Source organism: Emydura macquarii, unplaced genomic scaffold, assembly GCF_026122565.2.
Source record: "Emydura macquarii macquarii isolate MOO-44397 ecotype Brisbane River unplaced genomic scaffold, CSIRO-AGI_Emac_v2 contig_3530, whole genome shotgun sequence".
NCBI classification, from domain to species: domain Eukaryota; kingdom Metazoa; phylum Chordata; order Testudines; family Chelidae; genus Emydura; species Emydura macquarii.
Window position 1 is genome coordinate 11,791,090 of NW_027133667.1, and position 26,985 is coordinate 11,818,074.

At 43.0% G+C, this 26,985-nt stretch overlaps 1 protein-coding gene and 1 long non-coding RNA gene across 2 annotated transcripts in view; one reads left to right on the forward strand and one right to left on the reverse strand.

Annotated features, from left to right (window-relative positions):
- LOC137145415 (uncharacterized) lies at positions 1 to 14,531 on the reverse strand. Its single transcript, XR_010917651.1, has 4 exons — positions 14,422 to 14,531; positions 13,870 to 13,970; positions 6,796 to 6,948; positions 1 to 731 (listed from the first exon to the last, which is right to left on the reverse strand). It is a non-coding gene; the product is annotated as an uncharacterized lncRNA (long non-coding RNA).
- The window catches only part of USP18 (ubiquitin specific peptidase 18), a 23,697-nt gene continuing 3,245 nt past the window's right edge, over positions 6,534 to 26,985 (forward strand). The window contains exons 1-9 of the mRNA XM_067536130.1: positions 6,534 to 6,569; positions 12,557 to 12,772; positions 15,063 to 15,159; positions 17,258 to 17,403; positions 19,114 to 19,193; positions 20,039 to 20,185; positions 23,759 to 23,854; positions 24,699 to 24,869; positions 26,029 to 26,160. Of these exons, the coding sequence (XP_067392231.1) occupies positions 12,610 to 12,772; positions 15,063 to 15,159; positions 17,258 to 17,403; positions 19,114 to 19,193; positions 20,039 to 20,185; positions 23,759 to 23,854; positions 24,699 to 24,869; positions 26,029 to 26,160 (1,032 nt within the window). The 5' untranslated portion in view covers positions 6,534 to 6,569; positions 12,557 to 12,609. The remainder of the gene's footprint in view (positions 6,570 to 12,556; positions 12,773 to 15,062; positions 15,160 to 17,257; positions 17,404 to 19,113; positions 19,194 to 20,038; positions 20,186 to 23,758; positions 23,855 to 24,698; positions 24,870 to 26,028; positions 26,161 to 26,985) is intronic.

Below are 26,985 nucleotides of genomic sequence, written 5' to 3' on the forward strand. Positions count from 1 at the left end.
TCTAATCCTAATGCATGATTCTCACTCAATACAAGGGAGTGTAACAAGCATTAGATTCTCTGCCAGTTCATTTTGAGAGACATTTCTTTTCCCATCCCAATGTAATTACCAATTGAACCCTCTGCATACAAGCTAAAGTCACCATAACTGAGCATCTAATTCAAGTTTTATAAGTTTTCATAGAGTCACAAGAAAATAGTGTAGACCTCACATTTGACCTACCTTTACCTTTTGCTGCTGGGACATCTGGGAATAGTGAAAGTGGAGAATTGAGTCCTTCATTCTGTGGGACATGCTGTCTCATCACTCTTTACCTGAGGGATCCAAATGGTATGCGACTGTTCTTCTGTTCTGTGAAACTTCCATTTCTGATATTTGCGTGGAATTTCCTTAGAAATGTTACAGCAATGGGAAACTGCATATTTTTTGTAAAGGATTTCACTTCCTTGTGAAAGCAAGAATCAGTTGTTGCAGGGTCCAAAAACCTTTAATAAAACTGCAGCAGACAAGAGGGGATGTTTTCTCTCTCTTTATGTTTATATGAAATTGCTGAAGACAGAAAATCCTCTGGTTGATGTAAAACTTTTTGCATCATCTCTGGTCTGTCCAGAAGATACCCATGTCCTTTGCTCTATTTGAAGAGCGTCCTTCTCTGTGGGTGATATCCTTGCTTCATTCAGAGGGGCTCTGTTCTGTCTGTGGCATCCTTATCTCCTGGAGGATGGTGATATCTGCAAGTGGGTTTGCAACACAGGCATTAAATGTACACGCAAAGCTATGTTGTGACCTTTATACACCTCTGTAAAGTATCTGATTCACAACATGCCCCTTATATACCCACAAAGGCATGGCTGACAACATTCTAGGGGGTTCAAGGAAAACGTAGTTCTCAGAAAGTCTGGGAGGTTCCATGAGATTCTACGAAGGTCCAGAACATTCTAGGAGATAAATGAAAAATGAATCTACATATGGAACACCTGAAACATTTTACTTCAAACATTCTATTTTCCCTTTTGTTGCTAGCAACAAAAGCAGCTCCCTGAGCCCAGCACCCTCCAAATCCGGCATCCCAGGTAGTCACCGGCCCTGCATGTTGGGTATGTACTTGTGTACATACACACACCCTTCAGGTGTGTCTGTACTATACTCACCTAAGCCATGCCTCACTCTCTACACTGCTACTTAAACCCATGTTAGGAGGGCTACCTGAGTACATACTCTACATGCTGCTGAAAGAAGTGTGCAGCATAGATGGAGCCATAGAGTAGCACCTTACTCCACAAATAGGACTAATGATTTCAACAGGACTACAAGTGGATTAAGATACTATTCAATGTGAGGTATCAGAATCTGTCCCTGAAGGAGGCAAACCCAGGCTATGATACTAGACATAGGAGAAAAAGGAGGGACAAGAGTTAAAACAAATAAAAATATGCCTAATTACATAGTAAGCTAGTCACATAAGTTCTCATATTTATAAGGCGAGATGGAGGAAGGTCCAGAGGGGAGCAGTAGACAGGACAAGAAGAAGGCCATGTGGCATGCTGGAATGTAGCTCCAGGCATAGGAAATGCTTGGGAGGGGGAAAAAAAAAAAAGGTACAACACCAAGTTTACCAATTCTAAGTAATTGCTGCACTTATAACTAGTTTTTAACAAAAGAGGTAAAACAACATTTTACAGAACTAGCGAGAGAAAAAAAAATCACACAACAGACTAGCCATACAACAGAACATAGGACCTACCATTTCATATCAGAATAATCCATCTAATCTAGGATCCTGTCTCTGACTGTGGCCAGTACCAAATACAAGGGGTCATTGAGCTTGACTTCCCTGACTCAGCCACACTTCCCTCTGCTGGGGTCCACTTCTGGCAAGGGCCTGGTGGGCTGGCTCCCTGGGATCACGTATGCTACCTTCAATTTAGCTAGCCACCAATTAAACTTGTTCTACTTTCCTCACATCCACTGGGTTGCGTGCAAGAATAATTCCCTATCTGGACTCTGCTGGGCTTTCTCTGGTGGGGTGAGTTTTTGGTTCCTCTCATTATGAACAGCCTGTGGGGTAGCTGAAAGGGCAGCTCCTGCAGCTGTTCTCCCTTCTCTCAGGCAGACATTGGAACATCTCTATGAAAAAATCCTATAGAAGCTAATAGGAGACAGGAACCTTATAGCATCAGATCTAATTTGGAATTCCAGGAAGAGATAGGAGCTGTTACCTATTGCTCAAAAGGCATGGCCTTCTGAACACACCTAAAAGAGCCAGTGGTGAAATACCATACATGTGCCCATCTGCTGTCCCTCTGAAGATCCAGGAAGTTCTTCCTTACCATGGCTGCTGTCTACACTGAAGGGAGTTGGCCGCTAGGCAACTGCATCCTGGCTAACATAATTCTGTAACAGGAGAAGAATTCTATACAACTCTGTCAGAGGGGATGCAGTTGCCTAGCGTCTGGCTTTCGTCAATGGAGGCAGCAAAAGTGATGGTGGTAGAGGAGAACTCTAGTCACTCCCTTTGAAAAACCCCATATATACCTCCCATCCGTCTATTCCTTCACTTAAGTACCTATATGAGGATTTGCATATATACTAGCTTTTAAAATTTTAGGCCTAAATTACTTGGCTTACTTGGCTAATGTCACCAAGGAAATCTTTTCCAGGAATAAAATCTATGTTTCCTGTTTCAGGTATATGCAGTGCCTAATCTGCTACTAGACCATTCTTTTTCCTACCTATAATGCATAACAAAGAGCTTTCCTAATACAGGAAAACAGCCTCGTCCATTATTTGTGATTAACGTATACATCAAGTATTTTTTTTCTGCACATGACTAATGTGATCAATTTAAAAGATTATTTCCCCCTGAAGTACAAAGCAAGCTAGCCAAAAAAAAAAAAAAAAGTAATCTGACTCCTCCGTTTCCAGGCAGCTTGACACTTCCCTTCAGTTATTGCATCAGCACATAGTATTTATGTAGCTGTTACAGTATTTGGTCAGAGTACACCGCTATAACTATATCCTACACACTATTGTAATAATCTTCATACAAATTATTGAGAGTAAATTACCTTGTAAGGTCTCATTTGAAAATTTATAATTTGCTGGTCAGGATTGTTTTGGTAACGTATGTTTGGCAACATTGTGGGTGAAGTTATAAGATTTCCCTGTATGACGTGATTAACACATGTGCGAAACCTCATCACACTGCCCAAACAAAAGTTGGCAAACAAGTCTGTTCTAAACAAAGGAATGTGTGTTCTGTTTAATTTGCATTTAAAAAGTAAACAAAGTCATCAGGCAGGGAGGGAAACAAAGAAAGCTCAGATAGGTGAGAAAAAGCCAGCAGGGAACATCCTTCCACATAGACCCTGTATCCTAGTGTTAAGCAGGAAATGCTTTTCAAGAGAGGAAGGACAAACACCCCAAGGCAACCCTCTCTCTCTCCCTGCCCATCGCATTCAATGCGCTTGAAGCAGCAAAGGAAGCAGGCATTGGATTCTGGGGCAAGGGTCCTCACCTACAGGGTTTGGTCAGTAAGACTGCTAAAAGCACGTGGTGAGAAACTTTGCTTGAATCTGATCTAGTTAAGTTACATATAAAGAGAAGATATTTACTTTTTCTTGTAACCATTTCTGACTTGCATGGCTCATTACTTGTGCTCACTTAAAATCTCTCTTTGTAGTTAATAAAATTGTTTTATCTAATCCACTGTGTTTCAACTGAAGTGTCTGAATAACTATTTGAGACAATAAGATGGCATATTATTCCCTTAAAGGAATAACAGACAAAGTATTTTGTACTGTCCAGGAGAGGGCTGAGAAGTACAGGACATACATTTCTAGAGGGGAATCAGGAACTGGGGGTGTGTTGGGGTCACCATGCAGTATAACCAAGACTGGTGAGAGCCAGAGTGTAACCCAAGTGTGGCTGGCAGGCTGCAGTTACACACACCACACACACACACACACACACACACACTCAAGGTGTGGCTTGCGTGCTGACTGAGCAGCCCAGTTGGGAACTCCTTCAGCAAGGCATTGTAAGACACCCAAGGGTGCAGGACGGGTGACACAGCTGCTCATTAGTTTGGATTGTATCCTGGTATATCATAAGCACCTCCTACCACTGTCTTCAAGTGGCTTTCTATAGCTGAACTTGAAGTAGATAGTGTGAATTAACCTTTGAGTTCTCATAATAGACTGTTCGCTGGCTTGTCTGTTTCAAATGCTTTCTAAATTATCTAGGGTCATTTTAGTTGCTCTGGTTCTGCACATTCTGTCCTCACTGATCGATTCAGAGACTGAGATGGGGGGATGGAGGATAAAGGCAAATAAAGATGCATTTCCTTGTCTAGCTGTCTGCCTACCTCCACTACAGTTAGCAGCTGCCTGAATCCTGTGGGCTATAATCTCATGCCCAAGTAGTCATTTTAATAATCAAGACACTGGCAAGATAATTGCCTTGAAATGGAAGGGGTTTCCAATACAGGTCTTACAAAAAGACACTAACCCTAAGACTTCTACAATTTCTCTTCTGTTAGGATATCATCATTTAAACACGCTGGACTGTCTGAGTACTAGTAGGGCTACAGCCATAGCTATCTCCCATCCTAAGACACATGTATATGGATACTGCATTGCAAAGGGTATTGCTAAACTGTAACAACTAATGGGGAATGCTTCTACTTTGTAAATGGGCTATCACAGTCCTTGCAAAAGTTTCTTTTCTCAATGGTGGTAAAAGATGGTAGGTGATAACACCCGGCCTAATGAGTTCGTACTTCAAGATACAGTAGTGTTAATTCAGTACATCTCAGCACTGAAGCCACAGTTAGGACTAGACTATTGAGGTACTTAAAGAATTAAACTAACTAGGGGGTGGAGGGAGATCTTTTACAGGGTTTAACCCTTACTCAATTTATGGGTCCTTTTAGTCCCTGGTAGAAAGCCTTCCTAATCCTTCCCTAACATGGAGGATAGATCCATCAATGGCTATTTGCCAAGATGGTCAGGGACACAACCCCATGCTCCTGTGTCCCTAAACGCCAACTGCCAGAAGCTGAGAAAGAATGACAGGAGGATGGATCATTCAAAATTGCTGTTCTGTTCATTCCCTCTGATGCATCTGACATGGGCTAATGTCCAAAGACAGGACACTGGGCTAGATGGACCATAGGTGTGATCCAGTATGGCTATTCTTATGTTTGGAAGATCTACAGCACCTGCTTCGACAGAATTTCTTGTTAGGAGACTTGCAATCTTGTTAGACTAAGTCCAGTGAGGGGATGGATTAGAAGACAGGGCAAATGAGGTAATCAAAGGTAATCAATCATTTTTTCTACTTGCCTGTGCAATTCATCATGAAGATAAAATATTAAACCAACCACCAAATAATGGGGATTGAGAAAGCATGTCTCAAAAGCAGAAGACAGTTTAAAGAAAGCAGACAAACATCACTGGATGGAGACACACCCTGCCCCTCAAAGCTGTGGGTTGAGAAGAATGTTGTGAAATGATATCCTCAGAGAAGCAGAATTGCAGTGCAGTAATCATCCCTTTTCGAATATAAAGTGTGGGAGAAATTTATCATTCCTTTGACAACACCCCCTGCAGAAGAATCGATCTTCCTGGAACACATGACTTTTCAATCCCTAACCCTCTTGGAACAGCCATCTTTAAAAAAAAATTACAAACCTCCCCCACCAGATAATTTGCCATGCAAAAGGATTCCCCTTTCCCCACACAAATGACATCCTTTCCCATTCACATAACATTGCCTTAGAGCAGTGGGTACGCCAGCTCTGGTACGTGAGAAAAATCCTGTAATGGGGATAAAGCACTTTATTTACTAAAGCTTGGCCATCTAATCAGAGGTATATGATGACCCTGTCTCAGATGGGGGTACGCGGTAGGACTACATTATTAGGAAAGGGGTACGCAGCCTAAAAAGTTTGAAAACCGCTGCTTTGGAGTATGGAGTGTTGTAGCCATCTTGGTCCCAGGATACTAGAGAGACAAGGCGGGTGAGGTACTCATTGCCTTAGAGTACTATTTTTTAATCTAACTGCACTCCAGAGCAGAGGGATTGTCAGTGATCAGTGACTAGATGGGTAACTGGAGCAGCTGGGAGGTTCCTTTAGAAGTCCTCTTTTCTGTATTCCTCCTTCTTGCTCTTGGCTCCTTTCTTTCACCCCCGCTCCTGTGCTGGGATTCCTCTAAGCAAGAGTGGGAAACAGTGGGATGCCTTAAAGAAGTGGCCCAGTTAAAGGCCAGACTCTGCCCTGGTTCACCGCACCTTGCTAGCGCACGTGAAGTACCTGGGAAGGGAGGAGCAGCCTCGTCCTGTCCAAGTGAGCTAGCAGCAGCTGCTGCTCTGAGTTTCACTTTCTATGCTCCCAGCGTGTTCTGTGGGAAATCAAAACCGAACGAAAGGCAGCGCAATGCTGCTCTCTGAGGCGGCAGAGGAGGCGGACGCAGGGGTCCGAGGAGGACGAGCTCGTTGAGAGCGGAGCTGTTGCAAGCTGAGGACCCTGAAGAGACCCAGGAAGCTCTTTTCTCCCCAGAGCTGCAGTAAGTACCCCCCTCCTTTCATTCCTAGCTCATCCACTCGAGTTCGCATTGCGGGACTTTTGTTTTTCAACTAACACTTCGGGAGAAATGCACGGCTCACGGGCTTAACCCTTCAGCTCGCTGCTGTCAGCTCACGGCTAGGTCAGTAGAAGTTGGCATAAGTGGGTGGCAATCTCTGAATAGTTACCATAGACCAAGCATTTAAAGGAGATGGAAACTGAACTACCTTCTCACGGCTGCAGTGTTCTCTCCGCAGCAGGGTTGAGGGAGGCACACTGGCAAGGGAGCGAGCAAAATTTGCACTTGAAGTGGCTGTGTGGTATTTCTTCCCCAGAAAACGTCTGTTAGAAGGACCTGCCATCCAGCACGGTTCAAAAATCTAAAATACCAAGTTAAAAACTTTTCAGAGGACACAGAATTATGAAAATCTATGAGCTGTATTTTTTTTTGAAGACCACTGGGGTGAATTACTTTGTAATTAGGAAAAATGTTTTCTTTGTACTTTTGTAATGTTCACAGGCTTATATAGGAATTTGAATTTTCAGAAGCTCTTAATGAAGTTTCACTTGCACCACAAAGATTTTTGCCTTAGCAACCGTAGGATCCCACTGAACCCTGAGAAGAGTCTTTATATGGGGGAACAGAAATGGGTCAAAGATACTAAGTAAGACAGGAATAATGTCTCTGTAGTTCTTCACCAAATCAGGATAGGAAATATCCTTTATGAAATGAAGAGAATAGCATATTAAATGCAAACCCCTACAAAACTATATGCAACATCACGGGTTCACTTTCTTTTGAACTATACAGGGAGAAGTCTGTAAATCATACAAGAATTATAAAACATTTCATATAGGGCAGCCTAAACATTAAGTAAATAAGCCTCACAACATGTCGGTGAAGTTGTGAATGATCTCTCTCTCACACAGATGAAGCAGAGAAAAGTTAAATGACTTGTCCAAGATCACAGCCAATAAGTGACAATTATTGTTAGAACTTGTGTTCCTAACTCCTAGACCTGAGTTCTGTTCCTAAATGCTGCTGCTTCTCCTGGGACAAGGACAAATCCATTTCCCCCTCAACTCAAAAGCATGGTTATATTGGGGTATTGACATTTAAGTGTCTTTCAGGTCTGTGTAAAAATTAAGATGGATCTGAGAAATCTGTGTTTTATCCATTCATAATTTAGAAAGAAAATAAGTAGCTCACACATGCCAGTGTTATGTCTATCATTTGTTTAGAAACTTTCTAGTTTGGCTCAATTAGGCACAGTTAGCTTGAAAACAGCATATTTTAAAAGGAGACATTTAGCACCATTTGTGTTAAACCATTTCTTCACCTCTTATAAAGCAGGCCCAGAATTTCCTGTATTTAAGAAAGTAAAAGGTACTATAGAAATTCTGAGTTTTTCTTGTATGAACATTGAAGAGAAAATGTGAATATCAGATCACTGGTATTTAGATGCATCAGATTCTCAGGGCAAATGTAAATGTAAATCACATTTAGTCCAATGTTTGTGAAATATTGAAAAGACATATGGGAAGATTAAATTTCCCTTAAAAATATAGGCAGATTTATTCGGATGGATATTGCTAACAAATTTTATACATGAGTAAGCATTCTATATGAAAATTGTCCAATTGCTAAAAGTCTGGTCAAAATTATCCCCTTGAACCTCAGTTTCAAAACTACTGAAGCCAGTAAAACATATTGTGATTTGGAAATAAAACTCTACACTGATGTATAGATTCCAAGGCCAGAAGGGACCATTGTGATCATCTAGTCTGACGTTGTGTGTAATACAGGCCATACAACTTCCACAAAATTCCTAAAAGATATTTTAGAAAAAAATCCAATCTTGATTTAAAAATTGTCACTGATGAAGAATCCACAACACTTGGTAAATTGTTACAATGGTTAATTACTCTTACTATTAAAAATGTATGCCTTATTTCCACTCTGAATTTGTCCAGCTTCAATTTCCAGCTATTGGATCGTGTTATACCAATCTGATCAATTGAAGAGGCGTTTATTTGTTCCTCATGTAGGTACTTATAGACCACCATCATTTCAGTCCTCCATCTTCTTTGCTAAATTCAAGGAGCTGTAAATCTATTTAACTTCTCTCTCTAAAACATGTATTCTAATCCTTTAATCATTCTCATGTCTCTTCTCTGAACCCTCTCCGATTTATAAACGCCCGTCTTGAACTGTGGCCACCAGAACTGGCTACAGTATTCCAGCAGCAGTTGCACCAGTGCCCAATAGAGAGGTTATTTTACCTCCTACTCGAGATTGCCCTGTTTATGCATCCAAGCTTTGCATTAGCGGTTTTGGCCACAGCAGCACTGCAGGAGCTCATGTTCAGCTGATTATCCACTATGACTCCCAATTCTTTTTCACAGTCACTGCTTCCAAGGTAGAGTCCTCCGTTGTGTAAGTATAGCCTACGTTCTTTGTTCCTAGATGTATTCATTTACATTAGCCATATTAAAATGCACATTGTTTGCTTGCACTCAGTTTACTAAGCTATCCAGATTGCTATATCAGTGAGATGTCCTCTTCATTATTTACCACGTTCCCAATTTGTGTGTGTCACCTGCAAACTTTATGTTTTCTTTCAGGTCATTAATAAAAATGTTAAATAGCATAAGGCCAAGAACCAATCCCTGGGGACCTCACTAGAAACACACCCACTCAGTGATGATTTCCGATTTACAGTTACATTGAGACCTATCAGTTGGCCAACTTTTAATCCATTTAATGTGTAAATATTATTTTTATATCATTCTAGTTTTTAATCAAATGTCATTCAATACCAAGTAAAATGCCTTACATAAGTCTATGTATATCATATCAACATTGCTGCCTTTATCAACCAAACTTGTAATCTCATCCAAAAAAGATAAAGTTAGTTTGACAGGATCTATCTTCCAGAAATGCATGTTGCTTGGCATTAATTATATTATCTTCCTTTGATTCTTAACTAACAAAGTCCTGTATCAGCAGCTCTCTTATCTTGCCCTGGATGGATATCAAACTTACAGGCCTATAATTACATGAGGCATCCTGTTTCTCCTTTTTAAATATTGGCACAACATTAACTTTCATCCAGTCTTCTGGAACTTCCCAAGACTATGATGAGTATTCAGAGCCTGATGAGTTATCCCTGAGCTTGAATGTCCTGAGTCATGAGTCCTAAGGGTCCGGCCAATCCACAAGCAAAGATATAACCAGATGACCTCTAAAGCAGATATATAGACTTCTAATGAAAGGAGCCACTCCAGTCTACTCAGCATCACTACCTTATTGGCGATACTCCCAGATGCTTGGTAGTTCAGCCAGACTATTCCATCTCCAGCCTGTACCTGTTTCTGCACTAACCACAGCCAACTGTCCCAACAAAAAAAACTTAAAAAAAACAAAACAAAACAAAACCATTAACAGTCCAGTGAACTCCTCAGTCAGTTTTTTTTAAAATACAAACTTTTGGATGCAAATTATTTAAACCTTTTGATTTAAAAATGTTTAACTTTAGTAGCTTGTTTATCATCCTCCTATAGTGGAATGGAAACATCCATGTTATCATATAACGACTTTTCCCCCCTAAATATAGAATAGAAATATTTATTGAACACTTTCATCTTTTCTGTATTATAGATAGTTCTACCATTTCCATCTAATAATGGACCAATACCATTGTATTGTTTTTTGCTCCTAACATACTTCTAAAAAACAAAACTCCTTTTTATTGTCCTTAACTCTACTGGCTATGGATTTTGCCTGGTGTCCCTTTGCCTCCCTTATCAATTTTCTACCATTCCTAGCATCTGATTTATATTCACTACTTTCAACTTCCACTTTCTTACACTTGTTATATATGTATATTTTATAGTTTCCATCACGTCCCTTCTAAACCAGGTTTGTTTTTTTAACCAATATGTTGATTGTGGCTTTTTGAACATCTAGTAAAGAGTTCTTCAAACATTTCCCACTTATTCATATTTTTCTGATTACATTCTTCCTTTCATCTGATGTGGCTCAATTGTTTTCATCTCTGTGAAATTGGCCCTTTTAAAGCACCCCGTATAGATATAGTACTGGTTAGAACTTTATTCTGTTTGCACATTATAAATGTGAGTAAGTCATGATCACTTGTACCTAAGTTACCATTAATTTTTAGTTTTGTGATCAGTTCATCTTAGTTTGTTAAGACAAGGTCTAACATAGAATTCCTCCATGTTGGATGCAACACTAAGTTAGGAAACTATCAGCCAGCTGACTGGCCGGCCTTATGTAAGTATGCCACAATAAGAACTATCCAATTACTAGTTTATAGCCAATAAGATGGAGTTAAAGTAATTTAGTTGCAAAAAAAATCTTGAACTCCTTTTTATTTGCCTTAAATGATTTTATATGATCAGGAAACCAGGCTAATCTGTTCATTCTCATATGATGAAAATGCCTAGGTGAAAAATGTACTGTTGCTACAAAAAGTGATGAAACCCCAAGTGTTGTACTGGCACCTAGTGTAACAAACAAAAAACAAAAATCAAAACCAGTCCAACTTCAGACTCCAGAGAGCCAATGAATCATTTTGCTGCAACCTGTGGTACTAGCAGGCTCCTGTGACTGTTATCCTGGACATTGCTTAAATAGTTACTGTAATTTTAGATGCCAGTTACTGTGGTTATATTAGTACCTGTTCTTGCCTCCTCAGGATATGGTTATCAATTTCTGATATTGATGCTTTTTAAATTGCTCATTCCTATTAAGTTGCAGCATTTTTTACATTGTGACTGGTCAGAGGGGGATGGTCAAGTTTGGATATAGAGAGGTACTGCTGGATGGACAGTACACGGCATCCTATTGCTTTGCGGTGATTTTTTTAAAGCCCATTGGTGTATCTTAACGGCCCAATTCAAGGTGATGTCACTCAACACACCTTGAGCTCCATGTGAGTTGTAGTAGTCCTCCTGCTAAGCTGTTAAGCCTGGAATTTTCAAAGAAGCAGAAAGGAGTTAGACATTTACCTCTTAACTTCTTAGGCTTCTTTGAAAATCCCCACCCAGACAACTACAAGGATTAGTGGCATTTAAAAATAATTAGTTTCAAAGGCAGGAAAAGCCACAATCAGGTACTTCCATTTGCAGCCGCTGAGATTTGTTCCTGCAATAGGCAGGCAACTTCTGAAAATGTACCTCATGATATATTGTGTTTTTCCCTTTGTTAAAAATAACCTTTTGTTTAATCCAGCACAAACAGCAGCATCCCGTGTTAAAAGATTGTTTTGTTGCCACACACCTTTTTGTCCACAGATTTCTGTGTCTTTAACATGCTTTCCTGAAGTGGTATGTTCAGTTCTCTCACTATGAGGAAAAAGGAATGTGGAACAAAAGTGATAGATTATATTTCTAATTGTCTCCTATATAATGACAGCTATTGTATTGCTAGCATAATGCTTTCTTCCATTCTTAACCTTTATCTTCAGTAAAGAAGTCTTGTTTAAAAGAGCACAGCCAAAAATGAATGAAACTAACCAAGTTAATGAGACATCACCATTTCTTGGTTTTCATTTGTGTCTAAAGAGACTGAAGCCTTGTCTACACTAACACTTATGCCAGCAAAACTTGTTGTTCAAGTGGGTGGTTTTCACGCCCCAAGCAACAAAAGTTTTGCTGGCATAAGTGCTAGTGTAGACAAGGCCCAGTGCTGATGAAAGATGCCTAACTGACAGTCCTGCTGATCAGAGTCTTATTTAACGATAAAAAGAAGTACAGGATGTGCTGTGGCAGTGCGACATTCACCCATCCTGCCCTGCCAATACACTTCTGACCTGGCATGCCAGATGAAGCCCACCAACATGTAATTACAGTAATTGTTTATTTTTCTAACATTCCAACTTCTAAATTGTGAAGATTGTTCTGCATGTATAAAATAAATACCAAGACAAATATCATTTTGCTATATTCTGTCTATATTTCCAGTCTCTTTAGATCCTTTTGTATTACTGGAGTCCTGGTGTTGCATTGGGCTGTTGATGGACCAGAGAATTGGTTGTTCAGAGAAAAGCACAAAATCAGTGCTGGCACTAAATCAGAAAATGAGGGAGGAGGCAGATGGAGGAAAGAGCAGAGAGGAAGCTGTGGAGAGAGGTGACCAGCAGCTAAGGTCTCTTCATGGTATGGCAGACTTAAACAATGGTAATTATTTTTACTTTTCTCTCCCCACTCCCCCAACCACTATTTTTTCTGTTTCTCATTCACTCCATCTTGTTCTCCCACTTGTCCCCTCATTCTCACTCTATTTTTTCCCTTTTGCCAAATTTCACGTAAGGAGGATTTATACAAATCAGATCTTGGAAGAGTCAAATGCATTTATTCTAAGTGAAGATTTTGTGCTTTAGGGAAAGGGCTACCTGAGGATCCTAACTGTTTTTCCCCTTCAAAATTTCCTAAACTGGGCAGATTTGTCTTTCTATTTGAGGAGGGTTAGGTGTTACTTGTCTCTCCCCTCCCTCCACACCATGTCAAAGTTGCTCCTGGGTTTGCTGGAGGGACACTTCCAAGTCCTGGACCCTAATTGTCAAATTATGTCACTGGACTAGCTTCACAAAAGCTTTCCTCAGCATTTTAAATGCGGATACTGTTGTATCCCATACAGTTGCCTCTTCTCACCCACTATATTCACCTTTCCATTGTGGGATTTTCTTCACTGCAGTGCTAGCTCAAGTTATCTACACTTGAGTTACCACCTCCCAAAATTAGCTCGAGTGAGAGTGGTTACAGGGCAAAACAGCACCCAGCATGCACAGAGTATTTGGATTAGCAACAGAGTAGCTGAGTTCCCACTGCAATACTAGCTCCAGCAACAGCAGCACTTGAGTTTTAACCCATGCCCTCTGATGGGCCTACTAGTGCACATTTAAAGCACCACTCGACTCAAGCTAGAGATTTTTGTGTGTCCAGTTATGGGCAACAGCTTGACATAATACTGCAGTGAAGACAAACCAGGTGTGAGCTGTTTAGAACTGAGGTGTCCCTGTCAAGGTACTCATTTACCCACCCACTTCCTGTGAAAACAGAAGTGTTTGTTTCACATGCAGCTCTGAGTGAAAGTTACTTTTCTTTACTTCCTCTCCTTTAAGCTTTGTCCCTTTCCTTGAAAAGGGACAAAGTGGTTAAAATATGGGAGATTGTCAGATTCAAGGTGCCTGTTCAGAGCTACCTCTTTCCTTGAACTGGTGTGACAGGGAATTTAAATGGGGACCTCTAATGGGGGGGGGGGGGGTCACACTCACCTCTCGCAAGCATCCCCTGATCCAAGTACATGTGCCTTCACTCTCTCCCAAATTGTGATGAGTCTTTAGTAACTCAGCCCTCTGGCCAAGTCACATACAGTCTGTATGCATTAAAACAAACAAAAAACCTCATCAAACTCCTTCCAGGGGAAGTCCAACAGAGGGCCTATCCAAGTATCTTTGTTTGGACTCTCTCAAATCATCCCTGCTCTTCAAGCTGTCCCAGCCCTGCTGTGGGGCCACATCCCCCAAGGCTTCCTCCCCAGAGATTTTTCACTCCTCTGGGCCTTCAGGCCCCTGCTCCTCAGCTGGGCCACTAAAGAGTTCTGTTCTCCTTCTGGGGATATACACCGTTCAATGTCCAGGCCACTTTGTCAGTGGCTTGGAGGGGGGAGTGGAGGGGGGGGGGGGAAGAGGGATTGTACGCAGGCCCACACACTTCTCCAGGTCCCAGCTCAGGTATCTGTAGGTAGCAGCCATCCTACATGTCCCTTTATCTAAGCCACACTGCTGCTCTAATTCCCTGCGGACCCACACAATCTTCAGCCTTACCTCAGGGCCTTGTCTTAGAGTCCCAGCAACCAGCCCAGAGCTCCTTTTCACTTTCCTTGGCTTCTACCCTCCCTGGCCTGTCCTGCCGCTCACTCCACCACACTCCTCAGCTCCAGCAAAGAGCCAATATGATGTTGGCCCTGCAGATCTTTTTATACTAGCCTGCTGTGCCCTGATTGGCTGCTTCCCACACAGCTGCTCAGAGGACCCCTCTACTGCCCTCTAGCAGGGGACCTTCAGACCTGCTCAGAGGACCCCAACCCAGATCTGAATTTTGTGATTAGGGCCTAACAGCATGGAAGTCTGAAAAAAAAATCCCTCATCCAGACAACCCTCACATTTGGTAGGGGTGGGAGGGCATGGGTTTCAAAATCAGCCTAACCTAGATCCAGATTTTGCAGCTTGAGCTCATCTTTAGAGACACCCTCCCAATGCTCCCCTGCTGCAAGAGGAAAACAAATGCTATGATTTTTAAGGGGTGTATGAGTAGATTTGAGCCTTCTTCCATCCTGGTGAAGATGCTGGACCTGTATGTTAAACAGGCTAAAAGTGCCCAAAGGGAAATTTGCCATCTTCTCACAACCCCTTATTCTCCTTGCCTCCACATGAGCGCTAAGGCTCACTTTTTCTTGTCCCGACAGGAGCCGTTGGGCTGTACAATATCGGACTGAGCTGCTGCTTGAATTCCCTGCTTCAAGTGTTCTTTATGAACACCCACTTCACCGTGATACTGCGAAGGTAAGAGAGGCACAGGAGCAGTGCCCACTCCCTGAGCTCAAACTGCCAGTGATACCTTCACTGCTGCTTCACTGTCTCAGCTTTGGTTTCGAGTGGACTCTCCACCCAGAGGAATGGATTATCAGGAGGTGACAGGCACTTCCCAAACAAGAGAGGGCCCTGCATGTGCCTGAGGCAGAAGATTAGGGCTCTGCAAAACACAGCAATTTTGATTCATGGGTTTTCGCTAGAGTCTAAAAAGAGGCCCTGTTTGCACAGTAGTATAATTTAACCCCAGATTGGGGTATTTCATATAAAATATATTCTGATCTGAGTATTATATTTTTCCACAAGAGCATATAGTTTTATTCTAGTTATATCCATCGAGAATAATCCCTGTGCAACAATATAGACAATTCACTTCATGACTGTAAACATTCCACAGCTATAGGCCTAAACTGCATAGAATTACCCCTGCCTGGGATAAATATTTGCTCGGGTGGATGGACAGTTTGTAGCGTCACATTTGCTTTGCCCCTTTATTGTGCTGCATTGACTTCAGGGGTTTGCGTAGAGCAGTTGAGACGGGGCAGATTTTGGCCCTGTATCTTCCTGCTGACCACAGTTACAGCTATTTCAATTTGTTTTCAGTTTATTCCACTCACTCCAGTTCAGTTCATTTCAGTGGATAGTCTCTGTCTATTGCCTGCTACCTCCATATTTCCCAGAGGAATGGTATACTCACTGACATGCTGTAGAAGGTGCACAGCCACCAGTGCCATCCTGTGGCAGGTTCTCTCCTCATTGAAGACACAGTTCTGTCCTTCAGCACCCCCACACCAGGGGTTTTCAGTCCTCCCTTAGCACAGGGATTTTAGGGACTGGGCCCTTGAACAGGCAATGTCTTCTCCAGCTAGCCTCTCACCCTCAGTGAAGGCTCTTGTTCATGTAACATCCTCTCAGAGCAGGTAGGGAAACCCAGGCTCCAGTTTAGGGCCCAACGGTGGACAGCTATACTCAGCACCTTGGATGCTAAGCAACCACCCCCAGACCATTTCCTACCCAACTCTCCTTTGACTTGCAGGAGTAAATCACTCCAGTCCAGTCTCTGAGCTGCACAATCAGTCACCTGCCTCTCCTCTGCAGGTCTGCACAGGGCTGCGGTGTCAGTTTGCAGGCAGTAAGCGCTAGGGCAGCACTTTCAGAGCAGCCATTTTGCTCCCTTCTGCCTGCTTGGGAGGTGCCTCCGCTCCGCCTTTTAAAGCCCCGCCTCCAGCTTGTGCAGGCTTTGCAGGTGTGGCTGGGACGGGCAGTTCGGTAACCTTTGTGTGGGGTTAGTATCTCCCATCACACATGCCCAGGGGGGAAGAGACAGGGTTGCAATGCTGCAGAGATGTGGAGAGAGACTAGAACTGGTTCAGAGACATTGCTGACATTGTCCATTTTTCAGATGTGGTACAAGGAAGGGGAAGAGGAGCAGCAGGGGGAAGGGAAGGAATCTTTCCCTCCTATAGCCACAGAGCAGCTCCAGAGCCTCTATGGCAGACCCAAGGCAAAGAGATGGTGGGGGAGGGAAGGACCCATGTGTTGAACTGCACGTGTTGAAATTTGCTATTTTTACCACTCCGATATGAGGCTGATTTTCAGTCATGTTAAGGCTCCTTTCCATGGCTCCAGCAAAATAACTTCCTGGGCAGGGTGCCTTTCCAGCTGGGGGAGAGTTGAAATAATGGCTTTAGACCAACGCTGCTGGTAGCATGCAGAATGGGAAGGATTTTGGGTGTGTTGGGGCAGAAGGGAGTGGGTGAGGGGCAGGAAGGGGTATGTGTGTCTGGAGCCCAGTGGGCTACAGCTATTATTTGTTTCCCAGGGTGCAGGGATCAAGGAACTTAGAATCAAGGCTTTTCTCTTTAAAACATGCTACCTGCCTCACTGGTTGAGGTAGTGCAGCTGCTCTTGCTGGCAAGTCTTTCTTTACTCTTTTGTTGTAGGGATATATGTAATGGTTGCCTATTCAACTGCTGTCCATGCCATTTACCTGTGCCCCTTCGGTTATGATGCCTAGTACTTCTTCCCCGTGATGATTGCTCATTGCTCCTGATGCATTTTCTATTCACAGGATCAGAGTGCCAATAGGACATGCAGAACAAAAGAAGAATGTCCCGTACCAAATGCTCTTGCTGTTGGAGCAGATGCAGCGTAGCAAACAAAGTGCCGTGCATCCCCAGGAACTTGCCCGCTGTCTCACTATGCACAATCTGAAATGTAAGCACCAGGCAGCCAGCCTCCGTCTGCTGAACAGAGGAAGTCACCAACCACTAATAAGCTCAGTGTGCCCTCTGCCTCATCTCCTCATGTGTTCTAGGAATGGGAGAAGTGGTGGCACAGGGCCATGCTGGCTGCAGCAGCCTCCCTACTGGGAAAGGGCTGCAGGGGAGACTGACAACCCTGGAGAGCTTTTGGCCAGGGGATGTGGTGGCTGCACATATTCTATAGGAGCAGGATGTTTTACTCTAGGTGAAAGGAGGCCCTTGACTTGACATATCTTGTTATATTGGCATGATCATAGGGGGGAAGCTGTACTTTTTCTCTCTCTCTTACTAGAAAATAAGTATCAGCTGGACGGGAGAGCAGGAAGATAAGTGGACAACTGGACTTATTCAGATCTCTGAGCATACAAAACATATCCAACTCTTTAGCTCTGTCCTAAATGCTGAAAGAAGAACTGATCAGATCAACCTTCCAGCTGAGCACATGTCAAACGCAGCTCTATTATTGTACACATGCGATCAGTAGTGATTAGCGATGGGTGTGTCTGTGTGCAAAATTTTGCACATGTATATTGGACTAATCTGTATCACGTAAAATGCAGAGCAAGACACTGTTAAGAGAGCTACAGTAGCAATATCCCAGCAAATTCAGACATGGTATAGGCAGGAGGGTAAGCAACTGAGTGTGCCTACTTACATCAGAGCTAAATCTGTCCCTCTGATATTGAGTTGCCTACATTCAGCCTTCTCTGTTCCAGTTAAAGAAAGATGGTCAAATAAAGCTCACAGAGTTCTACAAGGTGGCCTACATTCTCTCTTATCTTTAATATGGAGGAGTGGCCCATAGGCAAAAGAGCATACAGTGCTCTGTCTGGATTGGAAGTGGGCTACTCCACCCTGGGACCTGGAAACTCTATGGGCTGTACCTTCACATTAGAGGCATGGATGGCTGCAATCTTCTTAGCGGTTTGCAAATTAAGGAGCAGATCCTTATGGAAGAACAACAGCCCAAGTATCTGCACTGGGCATTGGGCAGACTTGCAGGGCATTTGAAGGCAAAAGAACTCTGTGCCCCAGGCTATGGGGCCATTCCACAGCAGTTATTTCAGCTGCCCCCAGTGCACAGGTAACCCCCATGGAACATGGACCTGTGCTGCACCACGTGTGTGTGCCTTCTCTGCCTGATTCCTCAATTTTGGCCCTTCCCTGCCACTTTCTCCAGCTTGAGCACTGGAGCTACACTGGGTCTACTTCACAGAGGAGCACAAGAGTTTTCCTTAAGGCCGGTCCCCCCAGGCAAATTCGCAGTGGGGCTCTTTTAAACAAGCTCTGCAGAAAACTATCTTTTGTGCATCTAGGTTTGTACATGGGCCATTTGGGCCCAGTGAGAAATCCTTGGCTTCCTGATCTGGCAGGGAGTGCCGCCGCAGCAATTTGTTCAGCCCCTGGGTTGGAAGGAGGTGCCTCACATTGTTCTGTAGTGAGACACACAGATAGTTCCAAAGTGACGTTGACTGGACTCCAGAAGAAACTCCACTCTCCTCATATATCAGGAGGGTGTTTGACATGACACGGTGGGGTTGAGACCGGGGAGGGGAACAGATGAGAAAGTGGATGGAAACCTCAGGTTTCTGAGAGGAGCTCCAGGGAATGAAATGTGCTGTTCACAATGCTAACTTTGCTTGTGATGTCTTTATTTGTCCAGTGTTTGTCCAGCACGATGCTGCTCAACTGTTCCTGCTCCTCTGGAACCTAATTAAGAGTCAGCTCACAGACTGGCAGCTGGTAGGTGCTCTGACTGAAAAAAGGACTATGCCCCCTGCACTCAGTGAGGAAATTCCACACCTTTCCCCGTTCACTGACCTTTGTTCTCTCCGAGGTTCCATGAGTCACCTCCACGGCATCTGGGGTCCTGCTACCAAGCAATCCTGCCTCTCACCTCCCAGCCACAAGGCATGGGCTTTGGCAATCCAAGTGTCAATTAAAATGTATCCATACATCTTTCAGACCACATCAAGGTGGTAATGCCTTTTGTGAGGAGACGGCTTGTTAATGAGAAAAAACACGTCCTTTGCAAAACTGGGTTTGGTGAACTCATGTTTTTTCCTACCTTAAACATACATAAATATTGTTCAGTATTATATTTAAACAACCTCTCCCCATTGCATTAATGTCTGTGAGCTGCCTGTAATCAGTCATTATTTACGTGTTACCTGGATGGTGGTTCCTCCGATTGGAGGTTCCTAGGCTAACCCTAAAGAGTAATGCTGACTTTCCTCCACACCAGTAGCACAGTTTGTTCACACAGAGTTTATTAGATTTTGATATTAGATCAGCTCACATAGCAGGTTCAATACAAACTATAAATCTTACATTCACATACATGTAAGTGTCGCAGTTATGCCCCTATTGCTACCGTAGCCTGCCTATGTAATCTCTCTAGGCATTTATATTGCTGTCATTTAGATACTGTGAGGTAACCTCTGTTTTGGTAGATGACAGATCTGGTTTCAAGTCCTAAAGAAGTGACACTGCATTAAGTGTCCAAATCAGCCACTGTCACACCTACAGAGGGAAAAGCATCAGCTGTGGTACTCATATCCATCTTCTTGTTCTTTTCTACCCTTCAGGCTGACAGGCTTAGCACATTGTACACTATCCAGGTGCAGGAGTATTTGGTTTGTCAGAAGTGCTCCTTTGAAACAAGGAGGAATAGCAAGATGTTAACCCTCCCACTCCCAATGTTTAATGCCAGTTCTCAGCGACTGAAGACACTGGTAGGTTCAGCACTCCAACACTACGCACTTAATGGGGAGGAAGAGTTCACTCAGGCACAGGCGTCCACTTCACATGCCTCTCCTCCTAGGGGCCGTAGCCAGTGTCCATGCAAGGGATGCTGGCCTTTCAAGCTGATGTTAAACTCTGTTTGTCCCAGGTGGATTTCCAGGTGGAAGATTAAGCTCTTGAGCCTTCTTTCTTAAAAGTGCAGGGGATAATTCTGGTGTCTTGGCTAGTATTCCCTCTCGCTGTAAGACACCTCCTCTAAAGGTTATGTGTGCTTATCAGAGCTTAGATATCACAGTCATACATGCCTTAGAAGTATCTAAGGTAGCTATATAACATGAGTTATTGCTGAACACAGAAATACTACATTTGCCCACTGAGTCCTTGCACTATTAATTCTACAGTACTCTGTTTAGTGATGCTCAGATACTACAGTGATGGGGGAGTCATATAAATGTTTAGATAGATAGATGCTATATTGTTCAGATAATATTTGGATTCAAAGGGCCTGATTCTCATTTATATTAAAGCCCCTTTACACTGCCTTAACAGTGTGAATATAAGGGGTCTTAAAGAGGTTGTATATTGCATTTACACTTCAACACCTTTTTCCTGAATTAGCTGTTCTCATTATCTCTTCAACTGGTCCAGTTGTCATAGGAACCAAAGAAAAAGGGGACACCAGTTGAGATCAATCCAAAGATTCATTTCTTAAAACAGAAATTATAGTAGGAGTTCTGATCCAGCAGAATCAGAGTATGCATATTTGTGTAAGAGTTCCAGAGAGGTAGCCGTGTTAGTCTGTATACAGCAAAAACAACTAGAGTTCTGTAGCACTTTAAAGACTAACAAATTTAATTTCAGCAGGCATAAGTTTTCGTGGGCTTCAGCCCACTTACTCAGATGCAGTTGGTAGAAATAATACAGCAAATATTGGCAACATATATAGGAGGCAACCTATACATATCCAAAGGCATAGACAACAACAGGGTAGGTGGATGAAAGCCGGGTACTTGAGGCCTAATGACAACCATTGAGTAGGAGGTGAGAATGGGTGATCAGAGCAAATTACTTCTTGTAATGAGATAGCCATTCCAAATCCCTGTTTAAACCCAGTTTGAATGTGTCAAGTTTGCAGATAATTTCTAACTCAGCAGTTTCTCTTTCAAGTCTGTTTTTGAAATTTTTTTGTAGAAGTATAGCAACTTTCAGGTCAGAGACAGAGTGTCCTGGGAGATTGAAGTGTTCTCCGACTGGTTTATGGATGTTGTTATTTTTTATGTCTGATTTGTGTCCATTTATCCTTTTGTGAAGTGATAGTCCAGTTTGGCCAATGTACATGGCAGAGGGGCATTGCTGGCACATGATGGTATATATAACATTAGTAGATGTGCAGGTGAATGAGCCCCTTATGGTGTGATTGATGTGATTAGGACCAGTGATGCTGTCACTAGAGTCGATGTGTGGGCAGAGCTGGCAACGGGGTTTGTTGCAGGGATAGGTTCCTGGATTGGACTTCTTGTAGGGTGTATAGTTGCTGGTAAGTATTTGCTTCAGGTTCGGGGGGCTGTCTGTAAGCCAGGATGGGTCTGTCGCCCACTGCCTGAGCGAGAGATGGATCATCTGCTAGGATAGGTTGTAGATCTTTAATGATGTGTTGGAGAGATTTTAACTGGGGACTGTAGGTGATGGCCAGTGGTGTTCTGTTGTTTTCTTTGTTGGGTCTGTCCTGTAATAGGTGACTTCTGGGTACCCGTCTAGCTCTGTCAATTTGTTTCTTCACTTCTCCAGGTGGCTATTGTAGTTTTAAGAATGTTTCACAGAGATCCTGTAGGTGTTTGTCTCTGTCTGAGGGATCGGAACAAATCCGGTTGTATCTTAAGGCTTGGCTGTAGACAATGGATCGTGTAATGTGTCCAGGGTGAAAGTTGGAGGCATGAAGATACGTATTGTGGTCAGTTGGTTTTCAGTATAGGGCGATATTAATGTGACCATCCTTTATTTTTATTGTGGTGTCCATGAAGTGGATTTCTTGTGTGGACTGGTCCAAGCTGAGGTTGATAGTGGGATGGAAATTATTGAAATCCCGGTGAAATTCTTCAAGGGACTCTTTCCCGTGGGTCCAGATGATGAAAATGTCATCAATGTAGCCTAGGTAAAAAAGAGGTATTTGGGGACGAGTTTTGAGGTCAGCCATAAAAATGTTGGCATATTGTGGGGCCATGCGGGTGCCCATAGCTGTGCCACTGAATTGGAGGTATAGATTGGCTCCAAATCTGAAGTAGTTGTGGGTCAGGATAAAGTCACAAAGTTCAGCTGTCAGGTGTGACATATCATCATCAGGGAAAATATTCTTGGTGGCTTGAAGTCCATCTTTGTGTGGAATGTTGGTGTAGAGAACTTCTACATCCATAGTGGCTAGGATGGTATTTTCTGGGAGATCACCAATGTATTTGTGTACATAGCCACATGTGAGTTAGGAAAGGTAGTAGTAGGGCTTGACTTGAGTTGTGCCTGAATGCTTCAGAATGCCATTCCAGCATGCCAGAAAGACATGCCAGTACTACTTCTTCTTCTTCTTCTTCTTTTTTAAAGACTCCAACACTGGTTAGTAGGTAAGGCGGGGATTATGAGCATTTTGCCACTGACATCAACTGGGAACATGATCAAGCCCTGGGGCTAAGAGGGAGATTTAGAAGGCCAAGTTTTTCAAAAGTGACTAGTGATTTTGTGTGTCTCAGTCTTTGGGAACCCAACTTGAGACACCTTAAAGGCACCTGATTTTCAGAGGATGGGTACTCAGCCCTTTCCGAAAATCAGTCCCCTTTGAGGCATCTCAAGCTGGGCCCACAAAAAGGAAGGCACTTTTGAAAATGTAGGCCAAAATGTCCACAAATGTAGTTTCATGCTCTTGGTGTAGGGTTGCACTTTCCATCATGCTTGAGCCACAGCTTTTCTAACAGAACATTCCTTAAATGATGTGTTGGTATCTGTAAGAACAAGCAATATTTTGCTTAAGTCACTCCTTTGCTTCCTGTGCTGGGAAAGGAAAGGAAACCATGTCGTTAAGGCTTGAACTAAGCAGAAAGGATAACTGAAGCTCTGTCTGGCCCTGTGTCGATTAGGAAACATTGTGTTTTTAAAAAAAGAAGTTAGGTAACTTGATGTGGCTAACATGATTTGAAAAACCACCTTACACCTAATGTACACACAATTTAACCCTTTAAAATTGTGTTAGCTTGTAACCTAGGAGAGAGCCTAAACTACAATACAACAATATGACAAATAGAGGGAAACAGAAGAGGCAAAAATTAAACTTCTAATTTGAAAAAGAAGCAGAGGGGGGAAAAAGTCTTTAAAACCAACCAACAACTCCTTTGGGTCTTTTTTATTCATAGAGAAGCAACAAAAACCCATTTATTTTCCTTTGCTAGACACTTTGAAATACAATACCTTCTGCAGGTTTGTCTTGAAACTGCAGCCTTTGAAATGAAGCAGAAATAGAAATCATCTAACTTCTAAGAAGAGTTCTATTTGACTGATAGAACCCTTCCCTGTGTTTCTAGGAGGATTCCTTGCGTTGCTTTTTCCAGCCTGAACAGCTGACTGACAACAACATGTGTGTCTGTGAACAATGTGAAAGGAAAACACCATGTCTGCAGGTAAGTGTTTCCCCTAATCCTGCCTACACTTGGAATTGCCCTCAGGGTGGAGGTCGATGGTCATGTATCTCAGTGCAGTGAGGCTTAATTGGCAAGACAAGATATATTACTGTTGCCAAAATGTAAGAGAAAAATCCCTCAGGTATCTGTCAGGGTGAGTACAACCCACCCAAGGTAGGATAGCATTGCTCAGACAAAGTCTTCTTTGTAGGCGATTGCCTACAATAAGGAAATACTGTATGAGCATATCTTTCACCCATCTTGCATTTTGTAGGAAAGCCCCAATATTCTTGGCAGCATGCCACTATGCTGCACCCTGCAGCTTCCATGCCTGCCTGTGACTGCTGTGATCCCTCTAACAAATGCTCTACTCCATCTCCTCCTGTGTCCTTGTGTAATAGACAGAGGGAGCAGATACAGGACTAGTACATGCTTCAGGGTATGGATAGTATGCAGAGAGTGAAGTAATGCACAAAATGGACACCTTACGGCTGAGCCTCTGAATCACACTAAAGTCGGGAAACTTGGTGATCATGACTCCATTACACAGATATGTAATCTGCTGTGTGTGTGTGTGTAAATGTTTAGCACCTGCATTCCAGGGTCCCCCAAAGAACTATGATCTTTTTCTGACCTTTAGCTCCCCAGTCCCAGGAATAAAATGTGAACAAATGCCTTCTGCATATGCCTGAAGCTGAACCGTGGTCTTCTAACCTCACAGGTTGGAGAATGAATTCATTGTACTACTGATCACTCTCCACCCTAAGTGCACTCACACTGATCTCAGCATCTCCATCCATTCTTGATTCTTTAGTCTTCAGTTCAAATGTTTATTGTGTTGCAGGGCATGAGGCTAACGTGTCTGCCACAAACCCTGACCCTTCACCTAAAGCGCTTCTACTTCAGGAACTCTACCGGGACTCAGAAGATCAGCTACTCTCTGCCTTTCCCACAAAGCCTTGATTTCAACCACATTCTGACACAAGAGCAATGTCACTCAGATGCCAAAGAGAAGGTGAGACACTCATCCATTGCACCTGCTGAGAGCAGATTCCCTTCTCTCCTATTCACTCAGCTCTCACCAGAGGAGACACTCAGCTCACACAGACATTTGCCTTAATATTCTGCATCTTCCTAACAGTGTCACACTCTGGGCTTTAACTGTGCCTAACGGTGTCTACAGCCTGTGATTTTAACTCTTTCAGGCACTATGCAACTTTTGTGCTTAGGCTTTGCTAAACCAGCAAATCAAGACTGTTGCTACTAGAGCCATCTACTGAGAGGACCTGAATCAAAAACATAGACTTTCCTTCTTCTGAGACCAGGTAGCATGGCTGTCCCAGTACTGCCTTGTTTCCAGTTTGCTACTGAAAAGATCAAAGCACACTCCCCTTTTGTCTTATTTAATCACAACAGGGTCTATGAGACAAATCCTGCCTTGGCCTGCACCTCTCCACCTTCATGGGCATAGAAGCCTCAATGAGCAGCAGAGCAGGGGTTGGGGAGTCCACTCACAGTAATCTACACTCTGCCATGGCAGCTGTGCTTAGCAGGGATCCATCTATGCCACTGCAGGAGGCTTTAATCTCAGCAGGGCAGGGATATAGCTGGTGGATATGCTCCTATGTGGAGCTGCGCGTCAAATCTGCACCCCTCAAGTAATGAGGGAGAGTATGGCAGCAGCAAGGCCTTGAGGTTGCAGTTTTGTCTTCAGACTGGTTTTGTTGCTGTTCCAGGGCCTGATATGGAAAGGAACTTTTCCTTTCTCTCCCACTATCTCGTCTCTATGAACTTCCCTGCTCACAACCATTTCTTTGGGTGGTGAGAAGGAACCAGGATTTGGCTACAAAACAGTAGGAAAAAAGAATCCAAGACCCTCAGGGCAATTTAATCTAATCTAATCTAATCTAATCTAATCTGTGATATTTATGATGCATTTATCATCTTGGTATCCAGGTGCCTGTTTGGGAGAACTGAATAGTTACACAAAACTGAAGAAAATGATGTTCATCTTCCAGACAGGGCCATCATTATCCTGTTGCCTCTGTTCACTGGGGGGGATGTTTAACTTTCTCCTGAAGGAAATGGACTTCTGTTATGGATGTTTGTCTCTGCTTATCAGCCAGGTTTTGGTCTCTGCTGTATTAACAGTGGCTCTTTGTGGCTCTTTTTAGGCAGATTGGCAGTACGATCTCTTTGCTGTTGTTGCCCACTCTGGATTAGCCAGCTTTGGTCACTACTGTGCCTACATTCGGAGTCTCACAGACTGCAAATGGTACTGCTTCAATGATTCCAGTGTCTGTCAGGTGAGAAAAGTAGATGCACAACTTTCTGTCTTCTCTGCTGTGCATTCTTTTGATCTCTAGCCATGCCCACAAAAAAGCATCTCTTGCTCAAATTGGTGTATGTGGCTAGATTGACGCTGAGCTCATTTCTCCATCCCATTCCCTTATGCTACAAATGGCTGTGGATGATTTAATGCCCACCAAGAAGATGGACCAGCCATCAGAAATGTCATGCTTTCCTTGCACAAAGAGCAAACAGATACTTTCAGTCTGATAACTTTTATTTTGGATTTGGAGAACAAAAAGAAGAAATAACTAAAATGGCCTCCCTGAGAGAGCACACTGCATGTCTTTCCTCTTTAACAACCTGCATTGAACTGAGCACACAATGGCTGCCAGTTTCTGCAGACAGTATAGTCCTTAGGTTTTAAGATGCATTTCACAGACACAGCTGTCCAGCAATCATATAGTTATTCCATACACCCTTTAGGAAAGGGGTAGATAGAGAGACTAGAGCTGTCTTTTACAGAGGATTAGGGGTTACAACCCTCATACCAGTGGACCTGCAATTATTGGACGTGGATGAGTAGAACCTTTCTGGGGAAAGGCTGTGCAGTTATCATTATAAATAATAAAATTTGCAGCTGACACAAAGTTGTGGGGCATTGCCAACACAGAGAAGGACTGGAGTATCATTCAAGAAGATTTGGATGGCCTTGAAAACTGGAGTAATAGAAATGGGATGAAACTTAATAGGGCAAAGTGCAAAGGTCATACACTTAAGGACTAACAACAAGAAATTTTGCTATAAATCGGGGACATATCAGTTGGAAGTGACAGAGGAGG